The sequence below is a fragment of the Myotis daubentonii genome, chromosome 2 (genome assembly GCF_963259705.1).
Source record: "Myotis daubentonii chromosome 2, mMyoDau2.1, whole genome shotgun sequence".
Classification (NCBI taxonomy): Eukaryota; Metazoa; Chordata; class Mammalia; order Chiroptera; family Vespertilionidae; genus Myotis; species Myotis daubentonii.
Genome location: NC_081841.1, coordinates 93030278 through 93048870, shown reverse-complemented (window position 1 = coordinate 93048870; position 18593 = coordinate 93030278). Strand labels below are relative to the sequence as shown.

The window sequence follows — 18593 nt, the reverse complement described above, 5'->3', positions numbered from 1 at the left end:
GTTGCCTTTCTGTAATGTTATATTTTAATAAGTTCATTCAAATTTTCAAATTAAAAATTATCTTTTAATGCAAATGTGTTAAAAAGTTTGTTCTAAAACATATTTTAAACAAACTTAGAAAGAAACAGACATCAACTAAAAGAATTTTACATCATTCTAGTTAATTTAAATAAATGCTCTTAGAAGCAAGTTCATACTTCTTTATAACAACTGATTAAGATACTTATGTATATGATAAATGAAAGTTATCCATACATCAGACACTTACATATTTCTATACATATCTTCTAATATTAAATATTCAACACCACTTAGTCCCCACTTAATTCTAATGTAGGTGACCCCCTTAACTTTTTAATAACTACTAGAGGTCAGGGGAAGATTATGCTAGCAAGTAAGATTTTTATTTAAAACAGAAATAACTGCTAAATATTTATAAAGACAAACTTCCATATGAATGTATTAATATTTTACATTACACATGTTCCCTCTAGTGGATAAAATATATCACTGCCATTTATACATTTAAAAAAATATCTTGAATCTGGTATGCCAAAAGAAGCAAATTTCCAGTGAGGAAAAAGAAAGACTAATAAATAAGAACTCAACAAATAAAATGTCACAAATATTTTTTTATCTTAAATGTATCAGAAACACAAGTAGCTAATGATATATAAGATGCGGCAAAACTAGATTTACAGTTGTTTCTATAAAAAATACCATAATTAACAAATAATACAATAAACTCTGTTTCATGTACTCACAACTATAAACCTACTTTTGCCCCACCCTGTATTAATAACACAGTATATATTTTTTATGATTAAGATCAAAGGGAATATTATATTTCAGACATATGTATGTAAGGCATGACAATTCTGACAACTGTATATAATCGTGAACACACTCTGGAAAAAAAGATCATAATAACTGCACTGATGCTGTGCTTAGAAACTGTCTTTTTAAATATATATATTTTATTAATTTTTTACAGAGAGGAAGGGAGAGGAATAGAGAGTTAGAAACATCGATGAGAGGGAAACATCGATCAGCTGCCTCCTGCACACTCCCCACTGGGGAGGTGCCCACAACCAAGGTACATGCCCTTGACCGGAATCGAACCTGGGACTCTTCAGTCCGCAGGCTGACGTTCTATCCACTGAGCTAAAAACGATTAGGGCAGAAACTTTCAAAGATGTAAAATAGAATTAAAATAAAAGGAGATATAGGAAAATGTGTTCCTTCTGCTCACACATTGGATAAATGAATTAAGCAAAATTTTGGGTGAAATTCCACAAATACTAGTGAATTCCAACTTACCTTAAGTATACTGTTCACCTTTGCGATAAATATTATGGACTTTAAGAGCAACATAGCTCATATTTCCTTTTTAAGCTAAGAGTTTGAATATGTGAAAGATAAACTATAAAACTGTTTTAAAAAGAAATGTATTGCCCAGCTGACATGGCTCCATGGTTGAGCGTCGACCTATGAACCAGGAGGTCATGGTTCGATTCCCTGTCAAGGCACATGTCCGGGTTGCGAGCTCGATCCCTAGTGGGAGATGTGCAGGATGCAGCTAATCAATGATTCTTCTCATCACTGATGTTTCTATATCTTTCTCCCTTCTCCCTTCCTCTTTGAAATCAATAAAAATATATTAAAAAAAGAAATGTATTCAAATATTGATTATATTTTAGAAAGAAAAAAGGCAAAGTCCTATCAAGAATTTTGGCCAAAGGACATTTTAAAAATATAACGTAACAGCCTGGCCAGTGTGTCTAGTGGTTAGCACCAACCTATGGAGCAGGAGGTCACGGTTTGGTTCCTGGTCAGGGCACATGCCCCGGTTGTGGGCTGAATCCCCAGTGGGGGGCATGCAGGAGGTGGCCGATCAGTGTTTCTCTCTCATCAATGCTTCTATCTCTCTATCCCTCTCTTTTCCTCTCTATAAAATCAATAAAAATATTTTTTAAAATAATAGCATAATAAAACTTTACTAAAAACTATTCCAGGATAGAGGGGGAAAAAGTTTAAAGTTCCAATAAATGCAGAAAATTAGTAAGTTAATTCAGCTTCCCAAAAGGTAAAAGTCTCAAAATACTGATGGCCACTACTGAAGTTTTCTGGGAAATGTAGTGACTAGGCAGCAAAATGGGCCACAATTTAGAGTAGCTCCCCAGATGAATAAAAGGACAGTAAAAGCTATTGATATAAACTATAGATGGCCAAGTTGGGAATTTTTTCATATACCTTAATAGGCAGAATGACTATATAGTCTCAGAAAAACTGAGATCCAAGAACAAATTTAGAGTGAGTTATATTAGTTGAAGCCCTGGTAGGAAAATTCGTACATGGGTAGGTGCATAAAATTCGTACATGGGTAGGTGCATAAAATTCGTACATGGGTAGGTGCATAAAATTCGTACATGGGTAGGTGCATAAAATTCGTACACGGGTAGGGTCCCTAGCCCTGGCAGGCAATCAGGGCCGATTGGGGCCTTCCTTCCCCCAGCTGCCAGCTGGGGCCTTCCTTTGTTCTGCACCGCCCCCTGGTGGTCAGCACACATCATAGTGAGCGGTTGAACTCCCGAGGGGACAATTTGCATATTAGCCTTTTATTACATAGGATATTTAAAACTCTAATTTTATTTTGTTCTTATCTTGAAAATATATTCACAATTTTATTGGCTACATAATAAAGAACTAGAAAAAATAATGTTTCTCTCCCCCAGGGACACAGCTTCAACTCTTTACCCAGTGGCAACTACCCATACTACAGGTATCCCATCTAGAAAAAAATAAACTGCTTCAAAACAGTTAATCAGCAAACCCAAACACATAAAGAGTGACAAATGTCTCAAAACATCATATTCTTTTTGAACCAGAAACAGTTCTAATATCTTATTGGATATAAGAATAAAAAGTCCAAAGGAGTTGAATTATTATGAAAAGTTACAAATCTATGCAAAATAGGAATACTGATCTGGTACACAAAAGACAGTAGCCACAGGAAAAATGATTAAATCTATTTGCTATGATTTCTGTGTTTTAAGTTTTTTTTAAAACTATGACAACCCTCAAAGTAACACATTATTCTCATCTTGCTAGTCCCAAAGTTTCTAATGAGAAGCTAATGAAGGCCAGAAGCAAACCAGTACATCATTTTAAATTTATTTCTTTGGGGCTGATTTCATAATATGCAATTTTTCCTAATAAACTTTCACAATTAAAGAAATTTTACATCAGCAACACTAAAAATTATCTTAATGCCACATATACCTAAAGTCTTATAAATAAATGTTTTTAACTTAATGTACTTAGAGTCAGCTAGATCAAAATGGGTTATTTAGAAGAAACGTGTCCTGAATTACTAATTATAGAATTACTAGGAAGCAGTCTAGAAAGTTATGCTTTAAAATAATGCTAGCAATTTTTTACTTACTCTGAAGAAAAAAGTGGATCATAAAAACACTGCATACTTTATTAAGTAATTCATACAAAATGAATTCAAATCTAATCAACATTTCTTGGAATATTATTAGTGTTTTTGCTTCCCCCCCCCCCCCCGAATGTAAATAAGCTTGCAAAATGAACTGAGACTATGGACTTAGTCACAGCAAGGTTTTAAATAGGTCCTGAATAGGGAGGCAGTATGGTATAGTGCAGTGATGGCGAACCTTTTGAGCTCGGCGTGTCAGCATTTTGAAAAACCCTAACTTAACTCTGGTGCCATGTCACATATAGAAATTTTTTGATATTTGCAACCATAGTAAAACAAAGATTTATATTTTTGATATTTATTTTATATATTTAAATCCCATTTAACAAAGAAAAATCAACCAAAAAAATGAGTTCGCGTGTCACCTCTGACACGCGTGTCATAGGATTGCCATCAGAGTGCTTAATAGCTTTAGAGTCAGACTTCCTGGTTTCAAATTCTAGCTTTTCCTTAGACAAGTTACTGAAGCCTCAGTTTCCTCATCTGCATAATGGGTATAACAGTAGGGTTGTGGTAAGGATGAGATAGGGCACCTGCTATGAACTGAATGTCTGTGTCCCCTCCAAGTTCATATGTTGAAACCCTAATCCCACGCCACCCTCCCCCCCCCAATATGATGGTATTGAAGGTAGGGCTTTTGGGGAGGTAATTAGGCTTAAAAAAGGCCACGAAGTTGAAGTCCACATAATGGAATTAAAGGAAGAGATGCTAGAGCTCTCACTCTAGAAAAGACACAGTAAGAGCACACAGTAAGGAAAGGCCATGTGAGCACACATCAATAAGGTACTATCTATAAGTCAGGAGTAAGAAACAAATTTCTGTTGTTTACACTACCCAATGTATGGTATTTTGCTATAGCAGCCTGAACTGACTAAGACAGCATCCAAAGCATTTTGTACAGAAATAAGCTGTTCTTCTTATGAGAAATAGAATATATAAAGTCACCATTATTTATTTCAATAAATCACTTGAGAAGTTTTATAAACTTATGAGGATTTCCCAGTTGAAATTACACATTTAAACACACAAGAAAATTAATTTCTAATATTAAAGAATTTTTTCTATTTATTCTTCAATTTTATAACAAAATAAAAACAAGTTCTGCAGGACACATTTGACGATGTAACATTTAATTATGATAGTGCAAGAAATTTTAAATACCTCTCTCGTAATTTTTTCAGCTCCACATCTCTTTCACCAATCAGTTCTGAGATACTAACAAAGTAATTATGTTCCAAATTTAGGAGCGTTTCAGAGGCAGGAGAATGAATTAGGTCATGGTACACATCTGCAAAATCTTCATCCCAGCTGGGCTCTTCAGGCCTTGCATGCTCTAATGTGGTCTACAAATGATACACAGACATTCTTAAATCACGATGTAGGGTTTTTATTTAACACACTACCAGAAAAGCATGTATATAATGATTCTATTTTTGTACATCAATCAAGGACAGAAAGACTTTGTCTTTTTATATATGTGTATATATTGGTTATCTAGGATTATCTTAGTACACATGCAAAAATTAAAAGATGTCAACTAAGTTGTTAACATGAGTTACCTGGAGGCAGGGATGGGGAGGGGCTAATGTGGAGGAAGAGATGAGAAGTGTCCACAATAAAAACAAAACACTATGCTATAACCCAATTTCTGTAAAATAGCAAGGATGTGATCAACAAAATGCTAGTGATGGCTATTTTAGGACAGTGGGATTGGTGATGACCTTTGCTTTTATATAACTAGAGGCCCGGTGCACAAAAATCGTGAATGGGAGGGAGGGGTGTCCCTCAGCCTGGCCTACACCCTCTCCAATCTGGGACATCCCTCTCACAATTCGGGACTGCTGGCTCCTAACCGCTCACCTGCCTGCCTTCCTGATTGTTCCTAACCGCTTCTGCCTGCCAGCCTGATCGCAACCTAACTGCTCCCTGAAGGCCTGATTGACACCTAACTGCTCCCCTGCTGGCCTGATCGCCCCCAACTGCCCTCCCCTGCCAGCCTGATCACCCACAACTGCCCTCCCCTGCCACAACCTGCCTCCTTGGCCGGGCCCTGCCTCCGCTGTGCGCATGGCCATCTTGTGACGACATTAGGGCGTGATGTGTGAGGGTGTGATGACCACCTAGGCCCGTGGTTGGCAAACTGCAGCTCGCGAGCCACATGAGGCTCTTTGGCCCCTTGAGTGTGGCTCTTCCTAAGCCTTAGGAGTACCCTAATTAAGTTAATAACAATGTACCTACCCATATAGTTTAAGTTTAAAAAATTTGGCTCTTAAAAGAAATTTCAATCGTTGTACTGTCGATATTTGGCTCTGTTGACTAATGAGTTTGCCGACCACTGACCTAGGCTATTATTAGTATAGATGTACTACAGGCCTGGTGCACAACATTCGTGCACTCAGGGGGGGAACGGGTAGAGGGGATCCCTCAGCCCGGCCTGCACCCTTTCGTAGTCTGGGAGCCCTCGGGGAATGTCCAACTGATGGATTAGGCCTGATCCCCTGGGGAGCAGGCCTAAGCTGGCAGTCAGACATCCCTCTGCAGCCAGGGAGCTCTCAGGGGATGTCTGACTAAGGGAGTGTGCCTAAGCCATTAGTGCTGCCACAGAGGTGGGAGAGGCTCCTGCCACCACCACTGCGCTGGCCAGCCATGAGCTGGCTTCGGGTTCAACGGTGCTCCCCCTATGGAAGCATACTGACCACCAGGCAGCAGCTCCTGTGTTGAGCGTCTGCCCCCTGGTGGTCAGTGTGCATCATAGTGACTGGTTGTTCCGCCATTAGGGTCAATTTGCACATTACCCTTTTATTATAAATAATAATAAAAGCATAATATGCTAATTAGACTGGACAGCCGAACGACTTTCTGGACATCCTTCCAGACCAACCTGTGGCAGCAGGGGCCGAGGCAGAGGGGGTTAGGGGTGACGAGGCAGGCAGGTGAGAGGTTAGGAGCGATGAGGCAGGCAGGCAGAGTGGTTAGGAGCCAGCGGTCCTGGATTGCGAGAGGGTGCAGATCAGGCTGAGGGACCCCCCCCCCCCGTGCATGAATTTGGTGCACCGGGCCCCTAGTATAGGATAATAAAAGGGTAATATGCAAATTGTCCCCTCGACTGGGAGTTTGACGGAGTTCAACCAGGGGGTGGGGCTGGCCTGCCAACCTTCTGCATCCCCTTCCCCCGGCCAGCACTGGGCTGCTGGGGCCAGAGCCAGTGGGGAGACAAGCCCTCAGGGGGTCTGGACCTCAGCCCCAGTCCTTGCGGCAGTGGCGCTGGGCTGCTGGGGCTGGAGCCAGCGGAGATACAAACCAGCAGAAGATGGCCCCGATTGAGCCGGTCCCTATGATGCCCAGTGTAGCCAGCAAACCAGCCAATCAGGGGTTGGGGCCTTCGGCCAGCCTTGCAGCCCCTCCCCGCTGCCGGCCTGCCCCTGATAGGACTCTCCCATACTGATCAAGAGCAGGGCGTACAGAACCTGGACCCTTCCTGGCAGCCCCGAGTCCGTGGGGTTGAGAATTCTGATGGCCCTGATTGGGCCGGTCACTATGACATCCACTATAGCCAGCAAACCAGCCCGATCAGGGGGTGGGGCCATCAGCCAACCTCACAGCCCCTCCCCCATGCCAGCCTGCCCCTTATATTACTCTCCCATCCTGATCAAGAGCAAGGCGCACAGAGCCTGGACCCTTCCTGGCAGCCCCGAGTCCATGGGGTTGAGAATTCTGATGGCCCTGCCTAGAGAGTAGAGGCGCTTGACGGGTAGGGATAGGGACCACAGGCCTCCAGGGAGCACCGCAGAGTTGGCAATGAGAGGAGAGGGCCTGCAAAAGGGGAGGAGGTGAAGCCAGTCAACATCAGCCCAGGATCCAGCCCTTCCCCTCCAGAGGCAGCAAGACCTAAACCCAGAACCCCAGCCCGAATCGGAAGTGCCCTAGGGAGGCTTCAGGAAGCTCTATGCAAAGTTGCGCGTTGAGAACTAGAGACTTCGTGAGGCCCTGACCCAGACCACACTGGGGCTGGCGCAGCTCAAGGTGGAGCTGGAGTACACCACGCAGAGGCAGGAGCGCTTTGCAGAGTGGCCGACCCTCCTGGAGCTGGAGAGATTTGAACCCAGGGCTCTGGAGCACAAGGCTGCTGAGCTGGAAAAGGAGCTGAAGGGCCTGTCCAACCTCCAGGCTGACAACCAGTTCCTCAAGGAGGAGAATGTGACCCTGATCCACATCAGCAGCAAACTGTCCAAGTGACCCCGGAGGACTTGCCCCTGCACCTGCATTTATACAGCTGCTTCTGCCACATGCACCCCTCCCCCTGTGTGAACACGAGTGACAGGGCTGCTGGGGAGTCTCTGAGAAGCCATAACCTTCCCTTGGGACCTCCAGGGGAGGGGGGGACAGAGCCCCCAGAAGCCAAGGGGGCCATCTGAGGCCAGGATGGAGACGGGAGGCTGAGCCAGGTAGGGGGACCAGGGCTGCAGGCAGGACCAGAGTAGCCACCCAGAGGTCCCCTTTCACATGTGCTGCCACCAGTCACCCCTCTAGCCCCTGAGTGGGGGTCTGAGAATGTGTCAAGCATCCCACTGGCCTGGGCCAGGTGGGCCTGTATATAGGGTCCGTGTGCAATAGGGAGGGACGTCTTCTATTTTTTGCTGCCACCTCCCCAATGCTGTCCCAGGCAGGGGGAGAAGGTATTTTTGAGACATAGCACAGGCACCACAAATAAAAGTAGTGAAGTTGCCAAAAAAAAAAGTGGGCTTGCTGGCCAAGCCCCACCATAATAGGCTCGCAGCCCTTCCCTGCAACTGCCTGCCCTTGATTGCAACCCCCACCCCAATAGGGGGCAGAGCCGGCCAGCCAATCTCCTGTAGCCCCTCCCCCTGCTGGGCCCCACCCCAGATCAGCCCCCGCACCCCGATCAGGGGCAGGGCTGGCCAGCCAACCACCCATAGCCCCTCCCCATGGCCGACCCTGGCCCCAATAAGGCCAGCAGGAGGGGCATTTTGGGAGCGATCAGGCCAGCAGTTGGGGGCAATCAGGCTGGTAGGCAGAGTGGTTAGGGGCGATCAGGCAGGCAAGTGAGCGGTTAGGAGCCTGTGGTCCCGAATTGCGAGAGGGATGTCTGACTGCCAGTGTGGGATCAAGCCTAAACCGGCAGTCTGACATCCCCCAAGGGGTCCCCAATTGGAGAGGGTGCAGGCTGGGCTGAGGGAACTCTCCCCCAACCCCGCATGAATTTCATGCACGGGGCCTCTAGTACATTTATAAGGATGACCTGGGGTCAACAAGAAGTTAGAACTGAATTTGATATACCATGCTTAAGAAAGCAGGGAAATGTGTACTACATTTAAAAAAGATTATCATCAAAAGGTGGTTAAGGTAAGTTTCATGATTTAAGTACACCACATCTGAAATATCTAAAATGGAGCTCATTCCCTCATAACCCTAGGTGACTGGTATTCCTATAAACATTCTTGTTAACTTACTTCTTTATTAATGCTCCTATTATTTGTCTCAGTGTTACTGAAAGACTGTTTACTCATATGTTGCAAAGATGCTTTAGCACTCCTCTGTCTCTTCTACTACTCTGTCCTGCCTGCACCATCAGAGTCTGCTGTTAATCATAATTTGATTCTTCTAGTCTCCACAATGCTGCATCTTCTAATCTCTGCCAGCCCTTTTGCAATCTATTACAGAGTTTCCTTTTCATTTTTAATTCCTTCCTTTTGGTCACTGATTCCCATCTTTCTTGAGCTTGTATTGAGCTGCTTGGCTTTTATAATTATCATTGACAGTGAGAGTCCAGATATATCCAGTGGGTATGTCTATAGCAATATTTGGGTTTTCTCATTTATTTTCCTGATTGTCAATATTTCCTTTTTTACTGTTAGAAATAGCTTCTTTGCTTTTTTCTTTCCTTAGTTCTTTAAAGATGATCAAGCTACTATAGTTCTAAAATCCTGGCATTGCTAGAAATCTGAACTCCAAAAAAACAAAAAGTGCTATGTACCTACTAATTTTACATAGGGCAGAACAGAGTACTTGCTTCAATTGATACTGATGATTTTAATTCACTGTTAATCTGTATTCTTGTGATTAAATAAGTTAATCAGTATGAAGTGTTATTATTTTGTACATTGGTGTTACTATTATTGTTACTATTATTAGGCTCATTAATCTGAAAGATGGTCAAATTCCTATTTTTAGAATGGCTAAAGCACTCAAAAAATAAGTAAAACCATAAATTTTATAAATATGGTAATTATTTTTTATAATAAGATAAAAGCCCAAGCTGGTGTGGTTCAGTGGATGGAGTGTCAGCCTGCACTGAAGAGACAGAGGAGTGCTGAAGCATCTCTGCAAAATATGAGTAAACAGACTTTCACTAACACTGAGACAAATAATAGGAGCATTAAAAAAGAAGTTAACAGAATGTTTATAAGAATACCAGTCATCTAGAGTTATGAGGGTATGAGCTCCGTTTTCTATAAACGGATTTCCTAGATATTTCATGACACTTACCTTAACCACCTTTTGATGATAATCTTTTTTAAATGTAGTACACATTTCCCTGCTTTCTTAAGCATGGTATATCAAATTCAGTTCTAACTTCTTGTTGACTGAAGGGTCCCAGGTTCAGTTTCAGTCAAGGGCACATGCCCAGGCTGCGGGCTCAGGAGGCAGCTGGTCAGTGATTCTCTCTCGTCACTGATGTTTCTATCTCTCTCTCTCTCCCTCTCCCTTCCTCTCTGAATCAATAAAAAGTATATATTTTTTTAAAAAGATAAGCAAATAAGCATTTATTGACCTAGTATTCAGGAAGTTCTCTCTTTGGTTACATAAAATCAGGGAGAGGAGAGGTGTGGCTTCCAGATTTTATATCAAAATAAGAACACTCCTAGAGGAGAAACTGCTTTCTTCAGTCATTCTTTCTTGAACACTCGTTCTTCCCCCAACTTCTCTACATGTTCCCACACTGATCCCACTGACTGCACAGTGCTACAACAGCCTGTGGATTTCTTTGTATCTTCCTACTAGATTGTACGCTTCCTGAGGGCAAAGACTTTGCCTCAGCTCTACACCCAACCCATTTTAGAATGGGTATAAAAATATTGGCTGAATAAATTAAGTGAAATTACTCTTTTAATACATCTTACAGCTTTATTTCTTTTTATCAGCAGAAAGATTATGATTCTTTAAATTGTAATTGTCACAGATTTTTTAATAAAATAATTATGTTTTTAGTATTTAAAATAATATATGAGCATAGTGTCATCTTTTTTAGGAAACCTTACTGGGCACAGAGCAATCTGCTTAGAATAACAAATATGACCCCATAAAATTGATCTCTTTCAAAGTCTCATAGACTGAGCTACTTAAAGTGGAATGTAAGTTAATAAGTATAAAGTGTTATTATAGCTTGCAATTCATTCATTATAGCTTGCAATTATTAAATTTGTTTGTTTACATATTCCTGTATCTGGCTCTCTAATTAAAATGTAAATTTCACTTGTGTCTGTCTCACTCACTATTTTACACCCAACACCTAGTAGAGTACCTTGCATATAAGAGATTCTGAATATACTGTATTCCATCAATTCTAAGATACATATTTTTTTATTATACAACTCTCAAAAATCAGTATATATTTTATATTTTTTGGCATTCTATCATAGTTTAAAAATAGAAGTGTTCTTAGTAGTAAATAAAACAATGGTATGTATTATGATCAATGGCATGTTAGACTTTATGAAATAAGATATATTTAAACGGAAAAATGATGACGTTATATAACTATCTAAAAACAGTTAGAAGGTAAGTAAGAGGACAAAAGTAAACCAGATGAAAATAAGCTACTATTGCTAGTTTAAGGTTGCCAGATAAAATACAGGTCATCCAGTTAAATTAGAATTTCATATAAACATCAAATAATTTTTTACTATAAATATGTTCCACAGAATATGTGGAATATACTAATACTAAAATTATTAACTGTTCATCTGAAATTCTAATTTAACTAGTGTCCTGTATTATTAATTACTAATTCTGGCAACACTATGTTGGTTAGAGATACAAAGTAGTTTTTCATTTTATAAACGCATTACATAAAGTATTGAGTCTTGGATACTTACCTTCATATAGAAAGGAAACAGTCAAGTATTAATATGCTAGTGGCCTGGGGCACAGATTTGTGCACATTGAAAGGAAATTAATTGGAAGAAATATTTTAATATAGCTATTCGCCCTTTCTCTATAATAGAAGTGTCAACCGAATTCACGATCGACAATGACAGACTGAAACACACGCATGCGACTGGTGCCAGCGAGAGCTTTATACGTATTCCGCGTGCGCGAGTCAACTTAGCCTTTTATATATATAAACTTGCTTACTTAGATCTACTTTCTGATTTAGCTGAACTTTTTCCAACCCAGTGAAGTACCCCAACTTCTCTTTCAGGTAATTGTCAGCAACACAGCAGTTAAATATCAACATGAAGCAGATTATTATTGTAGACTAGAGGCCCGGTGTACAAAATTTGTGCACTGGGGGGGGGGGGAGGGACCCACAGCCTGGCCTGTGCCCTCTTGCTGTCCAGGACCCCTCAGTGGACATCATCTTGCAGTTCAGGAGACCCTCACTCCTTACCACCTGCCTCCTCGCTGCTCTTTAGCACTGCTGTGGAGGTGGGAGAGGCTCCCACCACTGCTGCTGCGCCCGCCAGCTGTGAGCCTCGCTTCTGGCTGAACAGCGCTCCCTCTGTGGGAGCGCACTGACCACCAGGGGGCAGCTCCTGCATTGAGTGTCTGCCCCCTGGTGGTCAGTGCACATCATTGTGACTGGTTGGACAAATGGACATTTAGCCTTTTACATATATAGATTACGCAGGGAGAACAAAGGGTAAAATATTTAACTGCAGCAGTATTTGACTATATTCTACGCAGTGAGAAAACCTGAAGTCATTTTCAAGGTCCACCATTTCTTACTTATTTTCAGTCAGGTCAAGTTCCTAAACTTTCTAAATCTCCGTTTTCTGGCTAATGAAAAGAAAACAGGGGTCCCACTGAGTCTCCTATTTACCTACCCCAGGACTTCTGCAAGGATCAAATGAGATGAGGCATGGGAAAATGCTTCACAGACATTTGGTGAAAGTGTGAAATGTCTGCACCTAACTATAAAGCAAGTGGTGTTCCTGGGCTGAAGAAACTGCAAGGAGGCTAGTCTCACTCGGGAGAGGAAACCAGGCGTTGCGATGTGACGTCATTACCAGGCGCCCACAGTGATGGTTTCCGGGCTGGGCTGGGCTGTGGGCCGCATTTATAGCCACGGGGTCTCGGCAGCACTGGCTGCGATTTGGTGGGCTGTCGCTCCCGGGTGGTGGCAGGGCCCTTGTCCCACTGGGGGGAAGCCGAGTGCTGCTTTGTGGGCGCCAGGCCCGCAGAGCTGCTTCTCTGTAACTGGCTAGTGCGCATCATGGCAGCTCCTGTGTTGAGCGTCTTCCCCCTGGAGGTCAGGGCGTGTTATAGTGACCGGTCAAACGGTGGGACACTTAGCATATTAGCCTTTTAAATATATAGATATTATATGTTATGGAATAAATTTTTGTAATTAGAGAAAAAAGGATTCTACACCTGTTTCAGTATTATCTTAACAATTTAAAAATCCTCATCAAAGTCCAGAATATCCTTGAAATTTACAATCTGATCTATTTTCTTACCTCAGCGTAAGCTTTGGCCCATGTACTTGCCAGATGATGTAAATCTACTTCACCTGATTTCACAGCTTCCAGCGATGCTTCAGCCTCTCTATCATAATCTCTGAGGGATTCTCCTTCTATAAACTGGCTCAGAGCTTCTTTTAAGTCTATATCAGGGTCAAGAAATGCTATCATCAGCAAAATCCAGACAAAAACAGGAAACATTTTACCTAAGCAATCCAATGTCAAATTTTATTTTATCAAGTACAATCCTATCTAATAAAAGAGAAAAATGGTAATTGGCGTACGACGATACCCTTTTCATTGGCTAATCAGGGCTATATGCAAATTAACTGCCAACTATGATTGGCAGTTAACTGCCAACAAGATGGCGGTTAATTTGCATATGTAGGCATAATGCAGGGAGGCGAAAGGGAAAGCAGGAAGAAACCCCCTGCCACTGACAGTGATCAGAAACCCGGGGGGAGCTAAGAGCTGGGGGGCAGGGCAAAGGCGGCCCTGGGGCCGCCTTTGCCCTGCCCCCTAGCCATGATCAGAGAATCAGGCGCCTTTGCCGCCCTGGCCAGTGATAGCAGGAAGTAGGGGTGGAGCCAGGGATGGGAGCTGGGCACGGTCGAAGCTGGCAGTCCCGGGAGCTAGGGGTCCCTTGTCTGGGCCTAAAGCGTAGCCCACGATCGCGGGGCCGCTGCAGCTGCGGGTCCCCGCTGCCTGGGCCGGACGCCTAGGCCAGAGGCCTCAGGCCTGGTCAAGGGGCCGATCCGGTGATTGGTGATCAGAGGGTGATGAGGGTCAACTCCTCTGGCCGAGGCATCAGGCCTGGGTGGGGGGCGGAGCCGGGGATTGGGGGGATATGATGGTCCCCTTGCCCAGGCCTGAAGCCTGGGTCAGAGGTGTCAGGCTTGGGCGGGCGGTGGAGCAAGCGATCAGAGGGAGATGGGGGTCCCCTGCCCAGGCATGATTCCTGGGCCAGAGGCCTCAGGCCTGGGCGGGGGTCAGAGCCAGTGATCGGGGGGAGATGGGGGTCCCCTGTCCAAGCCTGACACCTCTGGCGGAGGCGTCAGGCCTGGGCAAGGGGCCGATCAGGCGATCGGAGGGTGATGGGGGTCAACGCCTGAGGGCTCCCAGTATGTGAGAGGGGTAGGCTGGGCTGAGGGACACTCCCCCCCCCACACACCCAGTGCACGAATTTCGTGCACCGGGCCCCTAGTGTCTAAATAAAATAAAATAAACTTAGGGGATCATCTATCTACTTCACAACCATTTTTCTTTTTTAAAAATTTCTTTATTATTGAAAGTACTAGAGGCCCAGGGTGCACCCTGCTAGTAGCTCACGCCAGGGCGCCCTGCCCCGCCCCACCCCACCTGCCAAGAAAACCACTGCTCATGGGCGAGGGGAGGGGGGAGGGACTGAGAGGTGCTCAATGCACCTCCTGGTGGTCGTTATGGCGTTACGGCATTACTGCCATGGGCCTTTTATAATATAGATTACATATGTCCCCTTTTTTCCCCCCATCGATCCCCGCCAACCCCCCCACTCAGGCCCTCACCACCCCACTGTCTGCATCCCTGGGTTATGCATATATACATACAAGGTCTTTGCACAACCATTTTTCTTTACTATTACAGGTTACTGAATGGACAATGGTCAAAATTCTTGACTCATGTATAACCTTGATACTAATTTGAAATGTTAATTTCTTAAGCCTGATGTTTCAGTTTGAAACTGAGTTGGTAAAATCACATACAGAAAAACTTCTACAGATTTCAAGGGTTTGAAGGTTACTGTACTTAAATGAAAAAGTTTCCTATATATACACTGTTACATTCTTTGAATTTGAAGAAATTAAATAATTAGTGTATTAAAACTGATGTAGTTCAGATGCTGTATAAATCCAATTTTAGAGACAATACTTAAAAAACAGATATAATGGAAAGAGCACTGGGATAGAAGTTACTATGCCTGTGTTCTGTCCACCACGTTACATTAGACCAGTGGCATGCATTATTAGAATGCCCAAGAGGGCTTACTGAAGTAGCTTGCTGCATGCTACCCCCAGAGTTTCTGATTCAGCAAGAATGGGGTGGGGCTCAAGAATATGCAATTCTAACAAGTTTCCAGGTGATGCTACTGCTCCTGATCAGGGAACAACTTTTGAGAACCACTGCCGTAGGCAAATGTTTTAACCTTTTTATTTGCAGATTTCCTTACCTGTACAATGAAATAGTAATAGAAAGTTTTCAGGTTTCCTAACTCTAACTTTCTATGATCCAACACATTCTCAATTAAATTTTTTTCTTCATCTGTGAGGTAGAACACAGGCTTTTAAAATGGTTTAATACAGATGACTTCATGGAATTAATTTAGGTAAGCAAAAATTATTCAACGATTTATATTCCTTCTCTTCCATGACATCTCAGGAACTGAGAACCAGATCATTAAAGGGGCAATGCATTTAGCAATATAATTCTATAATAACTGACAGCTGAAGTGCCTTATGAATTCATCCAACTAAGAGGTTAAAAGTTCTATTCCAGACTGTGTAACTAATTATTCATTATATAATTTAATTTTTATACTAACCTGCCTTATCAACAACTACAAGTTATAGGAAAAAGCACTAAATAAAACAAAGGTCTGGGGAATCGTTTTATTCTTAAAAGCAGTTAACCACTTTATATTTTATGGTTCTTTCCAATGCTTCTTAGTTGTATGCTTTCTAATATGAAACTTTTAATGTCAGAAACTCTAGATAAACAATAAAATAGTATTAAAAAAATCAGTCCTCACCTTTTTCTATAAAGCATGGCAAGCTGTGCAGCAGCATCAGGCGCCCATGTAAGGAGCTGACATTCTCCTGAACAGGAAATTTGAGCGGCACCCTCAGTTCTAAGCACTGACTTCCTATTTTGAATTTATACACAAATTCCCTCTCTCTGCTGCAGAATCTTTCTCTGTTTTTCTTCATCTTCTTTGGCAGGATATCTGTAGAACTAACAAAAAAGCAGCATGTTATAAGTTCATAAAAACATGCTATACCACATTGTCGCTCTACCACTTCTAAGAAAATGTTCCACTACTCAGAGATTTTATTTGTGTGACTCAAAGCCAATTATTCTAGTTTTTCCTACTTTTACCCTTGTGTTTTCATCTTTGTGGTGAAAATATAGTGCACCTTTTAAAAAGGAGGACAGTTTCTTTTAAGCTTTATTTAAGGAAAAATATGCCCATAGAGAACTTTGCATTCCTAGGCAGGATTCTCAAGAACAACAACAAAAAGAACAGGGAGAAAAGAGCAGAGAGGAGTCTGAGGAAGGGATGCATAGCTGGGATAATAGAATTGATGGGACAGTTGGTGAATACAAAATCAAAGAAACAGCACCGCCAGCTTGGTTCAGTGGTGGAGCGTCGACCTCTGAACTAGGAGGTCACAGTTAGATTCCGGGTCAAGGCACATGCCCAGGTTGCCGGCCCCATCCTCCGTGTGGGGCTTGCAGGAGGCAACCAACCAATGATTCTCTCTCATAACCGATGTTTCTATATCTCCCTCTCCCTTCCTCTCTGAAATCAATAAAAATATATTTTAAAAAATCAAAGAGACAGATCAGGAACCAAGAAGTGATCTTGGAGATCTTAGATGTTGTATGAGGTCAGATTTGGGGTAGAGGGAAGGGAGATGGGTGTTGGAAAGATTTTCATGTGGGAAGAAGATACACAGAAAATAGAAAATAAAAAATATCCCACAAGGCAAACTGGATGCTGTTCAAAAAGAAGAAAATCTAGTAAAACAGAGTAAGAATCAACATCCTGTAAAAGTTTGTCAGCCTCCTTCCTAGACTTACAGTCTATACCAGTGGTTCTCAACCTTCCAGTGCCGCGACCCTTTAATACAGTTCCTCATGTTGTGGTGACCCCCAACCACAAAATTATTTTCGTTGCTACTTCATAACTGTAATTTTGCTACTGTTATGAATCGTAAATATCTGATATGCAGGATGTATTTTCATTGTTACAAATTGAACATAATTAAAGCATAGTGATTAATCACAAAAACAATACGTAATTATATATGTGTTTTCCGATGGTCTTAGGCGACCCCTGTGAAAGGGTCGTTCGACCCCCAAAGGAGTCCCGACCCACAGGTTGAGAACCGCTGCTCTAAGCTTTTCCTCATCACATCAGTTGACACTATTCTGGGACAAAACAGAATATGACACAAATCACAGTAACCTTTCCAACAAGTAGATACCGTGTTGTCATCTGCTTAGAACACTTTTATAACATTCCATTGGCCTTGGGGTAAAACTCAAACTCCTTAACCCAGTTTACAGTGCCTCTGCTTATTTCTCCAGGCTTCTTCCTCCAGCACCTGGACCCTCTTCCCAAAGACACAAATTTGCTGAATGCTCTTCCCAACCTTTCTGAATGCTTTCCCTTTACCTAGAACACTCGTACTGCTCTTCTTTCCTTGGCTAAATATTTTTAGTAAATAATAACCATTAGCTTTAGTTTCAATCGGTTCAACATGTAGACTTGTTTCGACAAATTATTATTTAGTTCCCTCCCCCCACTTTTTTTTAAAGAAAAAAAATAACGCAGGGGTGAAATAAGAAAAGGATTCCCGTGCAAACATGGGATGGGAGTGGGAGGGCAGGACCGAACTCACGCCGTCCACAGCGGAGATTCTGAGGGCAGACTGCGGGGCCGCGCAGCTCCGGCCGACCGAGGGGGCACAGCCGCTCTATTAGGGAGTTTTATTCTGAAGGGGGATCCCTGCTCTCACCTCTGGACTCAGCTCCCCAGGTTCCTAAGTCCGAAGGGTCCGCACTCCGGGGCCTGTCAAGAAGCCGCGGCACCGGGAACGTCAGCGGACCCACTGATTGGTATTTACAGCCAGCCAATCCGCTTCAGCCGATTCGCGCGCACCTTTCCCTTACCTGGCACCCCATAGAAAAGTCCCCGATCTAAGTGCCCCGTGTTCCACCATGCACCAGTGTAGTCATTCAAAAACTGTGAGAAGGTGTATTTCTACCGCTATTGTGTATGTCAGAGTCCGCGCAAAAGCCACCGTCGTGGCGAAAGAGTAGCGGCCAAACACCAACTCGGCTCCGGCGGACCGGAAGCGGAAGGGCCCCGGCTGGAGAAGGGGGTGAGCACTCCGCTCAGGACGCCTGCGCTTGCGCAAGGATGGCCGGCGATCATTGGAGGACTGGTGGCGGGGGGCGGGGGGCTCGGGTTCGGATTTGGGCGGGAATTGAAACCGCCTCTGCTGCCCGCAAGCGCTTGATAGCTGCAAGTACCCAGCCTGGAAGGGAGCCATGGTGCGGCCTGTGAGGTGAGGGTTCTGGACGTCCGGCGGGGATGGGGAGAAAGAGCAGGAAGACGCTGTAGA

General features: G+C 43.3%; 2 protein-coding genes across 12 annotated transcripts in view; one reads left to right on the top strand and one right to left on the bottom strand.

Moving 5' to 3' along the window:
• C2H12orf4 (chromosome 2 C12orf4 homolog) overlaps positions 1-18312 on the bottom strand; it is a 58914-nt gene extending 40602 nt beyond the window's left edge. Inside the window, exons 1-4 of one of the 4 annotated variants that reach the window (XM_059683834.1) lie at positions 18139-18312; positions 15992-16194; positions 13204-13349; positions 4664-4845 (exon numbers count right to left, since the gene is read on the bottom strand). In XM_059683834.1, coding sequence (XP_059539817.1) covers positions 4664-4845; positions 13204-13349; positions 15992-16194; positions 18139-18188 — 581 coding nt within the window. In that variant the 5' untranslated portion in view covers positions 18189-18312. The other 3 variants (XM_059683837.1, XM_059683835.1, XM_059683836.1) reach the window with 3 other exon arrangements.
• An 84-nt stretch (positions 18313-18396) lies between these two features.
• The window catches only part of RAD51AP1 (RAD51 associated protein 1), a 51444-nt gene continuing 51247 nt past the window's right edge, over positions 18397-18593 (top strand). For all 8 annotated transcript variants that reach the window (XM_059683829.1, XM_059683826.1, XM_059683827.1 and 5 more), the window contains exon 1: positions 18397-18536. In XM_059683829.1, the coding sequence (XP_059539812.1) occupies positions 18520-18536 (17 nt within the window). In that variant the 5' untranslated portion in view covers positions 18397-18519. The remainder of the gene's footprint in view (positions 18537-18593) is intronic.